The sequence below is a fragment of the Hippichthys cyanospilos genome, chromosome 22, assembly GCF_059441005.1.
Source record: "Hippichthys cyanospilos isolate Australia breed blue-spotted pipefish chromosome 22, RoL_Hcya_1.0, whole genome shotgun sequence".
In the NCBI taxonomy this organism is placed as follows: Eukaryota; Metazoa; Chordata; class Actinopteri; order Syngnathiformes; family Syngnathidae; genus Hippichthys; species Hippichthys cyanospilos.
The window spans coordinates 3,702,322-3,708,276 of NC_142390.1; the positions used below are offsets into that span (position 1 = coordinate 3,702,322).

Sequence of the window (5,955 nt, forward strand, 5' to 3'; positions counted from 1 at the left end):
GAACCGCTCTGCCGCCCGCCGTGTCGTGTAATGACGCACCAGTTGATACATGAGTCCGTTTTGAGTGCGTGATGTCATAACGAGACACAGATAGATGTTTGATTCCCGACGATAAGTCATTCGGTACTCCAAAATACTGCGTTTTTACAGACAGCTAATCCGGAGTGCGAAAGTACTTCTCTGTGAAGTAATCTGACTACAAGGGCAACTTTAAGTGATTTCATCATTAAGCCAAGTGATGTGTTTCCTTCAGCGGCTCCCACGAGAAGCCGCGATAAAACGGCGAGCCGTTTCCCGGGCAAATTTGACATTCTTCCAAGTCTCGTCGACAGGCACTTAAAACGAAGCGATGGATGGCTCCGCAGAGACAGAGGCGAGGAGGCAAAGCGCCTTTCTCATTCCGAGCCGCCGAGGTTCATTGAGTTTATTCGTGTGTGTGGGGGGGGAAGCAACAACGTCGTGAGCAAGATGTCCCTTTGTTGTTGCAAAGGAAATTTCACTGCGGGATGAATGCAAACCGGATTGCACCCATCAAGATAGAGTATTAACATATTGGCAAATTTGCGGCTAAAAACAGTTCTTGGAGCCCCGAAAAAGGTTTGAGTCGTTTATTTTATTCAAGAAAGCCAGACAACCACGTCACTACTTGAGCGATAGGAAAGAAAAATACAAAAATAAAAATCACAGAAGTAAACGTTACAAACGTTTGTGTTATTGCACCTACTCTCTCATTCTCCTTCACTATGTGGCTGTGTGATCATACACCATGAAGATGAAGGAATATGACTATAGTGTTATTTCTCACACACACACACCCCCCCCCACACACACACACACACGGCATCTTCTGTCACTTTTCAGACCTAACTGACAATCGCCTTGTTTGTTGCCCCCTGAGGGGCCCTCCACTTATAAAACCACCAGGCCATTGAAAAAAGGTAGAGCACAAAGAATCCCGGGGATTCGTACAGGACGACCACGACAAAGAACCCGGCGACCAGCAGGCTGCAGGTGACCATTTTGGTAATGTGGCTCAGGATGTACAACACGCTCCACCACATGAAACCGCCGGACCCCGTTGAGGGACTTCGGTTGGACCGCCCACTTTCTTCCGTGGAGATTTTGTGATGGACTTTGGCCACCGCATCAACATCTTCTCCAATTTGTCCTCCATCCAATCTGGGGTCAATCATGTCGAGGATTTCCGGCTCTGATTCGGTGGTCTTGACGCGACCGTCCTCAACGTCATGCCCTGCCGTGAAAGGAGAGCTACTTTGCTCCTTTTGGCTTCTCTCTGAAGACTCCCTTTGGTTCCGAAGTTTGATTGAGATCTTCCCTCTTGAGATGTTCTCCATTGTTGGGCTGTTAAGTTTCTTTCTTCGACCTTTATCTGAATATAGAACATTGTCATGGAGGATTTTTGTTGAGGGATGGTGATTTTTTGTCACGATGGAGGTTATGCCGTCTTCGGGGTCTTGACCAATGTTCTCCTGGCCCTTATGTGCCGCCGCACCTTCGGTCTTTGATGGAACGCCGTCTATTTGGTTTGGATTGGATTCAAGCGCGGCTTTTTTCCTGCAGATTTCATACGACTCAAACGAGCCGTCCGGTTGATTTTCACCCGCCCGGTTTTTCTGAGGCCTGACTTCTTCTGGAGATGCGACAGCATGCATACAGTTCATGGCAATTCCATCCGCGGCTCCTTGTCCGGCGCCGTGTCCCATTGCGTCCCAGGATGCCGCGAGGTCATCCGTGGCATTTGTTGCACCACCCGTGTTTTCCCATTCCGGGTTTTCTCCCGGCGAGACCCGATCACGGCCGCTACCGGCATTCTGAACTTTAGCTGTCAAGTCTCTCGTCGTCCACTCGCTCGTTGCTCCGGCAGCCGTGAACCGTTGTGTGTTTTTGTCTCCTCGTAGTCCTCCTTTTATCTGCTCTTCTTCGTGCTTGTGACACTCACTTAAACTGTCAACACGGGACACGAGCACGGCCCCCGCGGAGCCGCATTCTCGGAGAGTGGCGGCGACGGGCCGCTCGTGTGACCCGACTCTGTTTTTCTCCGATGGCAGGCGGTCGCCGGCGTTGGAGGAAACGTGAGCCGGCAGAGCATGTGACAGCGCCTGACCAACAGCTGAGGCGGCCAAGGTGGTCAGCCGCGCATTCCGAGGCGCGCGCCCGATCTCGCTTGCCGGGGGAGCCGAAGCGGCCGTCTGCAGCCATTCCGATTCGGGGACGTCGCGGCTGTCCTCGCGGCGGGGCCCGCGAATAAAGGCCTGCCACACATCGCACGCGGAACTTTCATTATCGGGGCTCGGACCTTTCCCGTTGAGAAAGGCCCTCCAAATGTCATTAACAGACAGCCCACTTTTCACACTTTCTTCTTTTGACGAGGCGGCTTTGGCTCTACCGGTCCAGATATTCTCCACGTTGGAGCTCACCCACTGCTGCTGCTTATCGTTGTCCCAGTCCAATGTAATCAGGGGAATTTGGTGATAGGTGAGCACTTGTTTCCTTTGGCGTTTGAGCAAGAATTTGCCCGAGGGCCGATTGGTTCCGGGAGCGTCACGTGACGAATCTTGCCCCCACCTCTGGGAAAAGATTTCTTTCATGTGCGCCAAGCCTGACACTCGCTGTCGGCTTTTTGGGCCCGCCACCTGTCAAAGACACCACAAATTCAGAGTTGCGGCGAAAAAATCACGCTCAAAGCAAAGCAAGAGTTTGGCAGCGTGTGATTTGTTGGTCATGAGGGTCAAGGGGCATTTTACACGTTTTAGAAATACAGTATATCATGCTCTCTATTGGAATGTCCCATTCGCCGAGCTTTACTTGCTGTCACCAGCAAATAGATGTTTGCACTTATCCAGAATTCTACTTATTATACATTATCAATATCAAGCAGTTAAGCCTTTTCTTCAGTAGTACCTTCAAGAAACTTATACGATAATTTTCAGACCGTGAGCTGCTAGATTTTTTTCTCCCGCTTTGAATCCTATGGTTTATAGTCCAGTGCGGCCTATCTGCAGTTCTTTTACCAGCCACAAGGGACCAAAACAAACTCAGTACCAGCTTTGATTCCTGGGGGCACAACAAAGTATTTGCAGGCCCTGGACATCAACGTGAAACACGAACGGATTTAGTGATAGCGCCAAATGATCTGTTGTGTGTTACTGTTGTGTTGGTGCAGTACTTGACCCATCCATGTTCACGTTCTGATATAAGCAGCTTGTATTGCTTTGGTTTCGTGATGTCTTAAGTCATGGTTCAAGCCTGTTCATGCCGTGATTCTAAACTCATCGTAAACCCAGAAATTAACCTCACCAAAGGTATGGGTTCAGTGGGGAATAATGATGAACCCTCTGCCCTCATCACCTTCGCTTCACACGGAGGCTCTGCGTCTGTAAGTCGACGAGTGTCAAAATGAAAGAGAGTGGGGCGTAGACTCATGCAATAGAATCGTAACACATGCAGTCACACCTGCGACAAGTGTCAGTGTATCCGTGCTCTCCTTTTCCTGTGCACTCGCCCTCCTGTAATAGCACAAACATACACATGCGTCAGTCCGGGGTTTATGACCAATATAGCGCGGAAGGGAACCGGCAATGATCGTATTTCGTGATTTGTATAATCCGAGATCCCGCATCAAACGTATGCCCAGTTGAGTATGTACACACAGGAAGTGCGTGTCTGTATCCAGTCAGGAGAGACAGGCACCACCATATATGGTCAAAATAATCCATTACTGCGAAATTACATAACCAGCGGAGTTGGTGTGCAGAAAGAGCTCCTGACTTTCGCTCTCTTAACACAATCAATTTGAAAAACAGCAAAAATCACAACATTTTTGTTTCTCTTCCAAAGACCTCTGTGCCGTTCGAATAAGTCTTCAGTTTTCCTGTCACAAGCTGATTCCACGTAGCTCCACGTAGAAATTGGTGGCAAAAACATGGTTCCGGAGAGACTGGAGGCAGATTTTCAGTCCACCTATCTTAAAGTCAACTTACCCAAATGTTGGTCCTAGCCCAAAAAGACGCCTACAAATGTTCATCGACAGCTGTTGGGGCTCACAACGAGTTGTCGGTAAAGTTGTGGAATAGTTGTACGCATGCATTCGAAAGATTCCAATTCAGTTATTGTCAATTTGAGCCAATTTGGGCATTTGATCTCGTCAAAGACAAAGCATTCAAAGAAAAACACCGGAAAGCTAAAAACGTCTAAAACGGCACCATGCGTCCGTTTTATGTGAGGAACCGTGCAATCGCCGGGTTAAAGGAGCAGCATCCAGACCCCGATTATGCTGAAAACCGAATATTATACCTGTTGGCTCTGAGGCAGCTCCTCTTCATCTTAAGGCCGAGGCCGTCCTCCGGCACTTGTTGCTTGGCAGGACCTTTCTGGTGGCAGAACAGGACATAGTTCATCTCCCGGTTGTTAGCCCAAAAAGTGCCAAGCGACGTTTCGTAGCGCAGGCAAAACTCGACCCGGGTCCCCTCTTTCTCTAGTGGCGGAACCACCGTGTACTGGAAGGTAAACCGATCTGTTTTCCTATCACTCGATCCAGGTACGTAGTCAGCCAGCAGATCAAAGTAGCTCTTCCAGCTGTCCAGGGTTATCCGGGCGTAGACGGACTTGCTGAAGCAGAGGTTGAGGACCCGGACGCTCCCTCGGAGGGTACTGGTTCCCGGGAGGAGTTCCACCCTCTCCAGCTCCACCATCTGCGCCTCCAACCGCCGCACCAGCTCCTCCTCTGACGAGGGCACGGCAAAGAGGCGCGACAGGAAGAACTCTTCCTGGGGCGGAATCTCCCCGTCGGCGACCTCTTCGTCCTCGGCCGCTCTGGCGTCGTCGTATTCCTTGACGGACACCAGGTCCAGGCCGAAGGCGTCCGCAAAGGAGACTTTTCTCCGGACGACCGGATTGACTTCCCATTCGGGTTCTTCCTCATCCGCGGTGGAACCCCAAGTAGGGAAGGCCTCCATCCTGACGCCCTCCTGTGCACGTTGTCGCCTTCCTAAAGACAACCCGTCCTCTTCCGGGAGTCGAACGGACAGAGCCTCCATGCTGCGCGAGGGTCCGGGAGCCGGCCGCGGGCCCGTCCTGCCGTCCGTCCGTCCGTCCGTCCGTCCGCCTCGGAGGGTGGCGCGGCGCACAGTGCCCTCAGCCTGGCCGCGGGGACACTGGAGAAGGGGCGAGCAAGGGAGAGGGGACGTGACTGGACAGATGGAGTTGAGTTGCAGCTGAGTCCGGGCCAGGACTATTAATAGGCCACATGCAGCTCAAGCGAGGGCCCGCATTGGTCGTTCGCTCCTTTATCCATCCACAATGTGTTTTGCTCGCGACTAGAATAAATAAATCCAAACGCGGCTTATGTAACGCCACTCTGGACATGACAAAGCGCACGTCCGCAGGGCCGATGCAAGCGTTCCTCCGAAATCCAAACAAAAAGACATCTCCCAGTCCTATTATTAGCGAGACACGGGCAACTTTTGACCTCGAGCCCCCTCGAGTGACAGGATCCTACATTTCCCATGATTCCCCGAGTCTGATTGTTCTTCTGCTAGTGCCAATGTTTCACCTCATTCCTGGGGCAAAAAGGGGAGATTATTCTTTTCTTTGTGCAGCAGATTAAGCTCTGAATGTGTTCAACCATGTGAAGTTTAATTCACCTAATCCTTGATATGCAGTGCGACCATCATCCCCTTACGGTTACAGTAAATCTTGTCTGTAGACTTCAATGCGATTCGCACAATCCCTCGCAGGTGGCCTCAGTCCACAAAGAAGACTTTGTTCCCCAGCCAAGTATTTCTCTCTAATGAGACTTTTAATGGCGCGTTGGGACTTCGGCAATTATTGAGCATCGTTCCTTTTCTCTTGCGCGAATGGCTGCAAAAAGGTTTGCGATCAGTAATTGCGTCGTTTTAATAACGATGTGACGGCGTTTCTTTTCAAAACTTGTCG

The 5,955-nt window shown here is 50.8% G+C and overlaps 1 protein-coding gene across 1 annotated transcript; it reads right to left on the reverse strand.

Moving 5' to 3' along the window:
- Window positions 1-594: 594 nt before the first annotated feature.
- On the reverse strand, window positions 595-5,226 carry ppp1r3aa (protein phosphatase 1, regulatory subunit 3Aa). The gene is made up of 4 exons (XM_088405794.1): window positions 4,315-5,226; window positions 3,475-3,527; window positions 3,319-3,395; window positions 595-2,654 (listed from the first exon to the last, which is right to left on the reverse strand). Exons 1-4 carry the CDS (start codon window positions 5,055-5,057, stop codon window positions 864-866), a joined length of 2,664 nt encoding a protein of 887 aa, XP_088261920.1. The 5' UTR covers window positions 5,058-5,226; the 3' UTR covers window positions 595-863.
- Window positions 5,227-5,955: the final 729 nt, after the last annotated feature.

What these genes read in the sequence shown, in the direction of transcription:
- ppp1r3aa (XM_088405794.1), bottom strand. Translation starts at nt 5,057, where the DNA reads ATGGAGGCTCTGTCCGTTCGACTCCCGGAAGAGGACGGGTTGTCTTTA. An exon ending in AGCTGCCTCAGAGCCAACAG is followed by an intron (nt 3,528 to 4,314) that starts GTATAATATTCG and finishes GTGCTATTACAG; the next exon opens with GAGGGCGAGTGCACAGGAAA. An exon ending in TACACTGACACTTGTCGCAG is followed by an intron (nt 3,396 to 3,474) that starts GTGTGACTGCAT and finishes GTCGACTTACAG; the next exon opens with ACGCAGAGCCTCCGTGTGAA.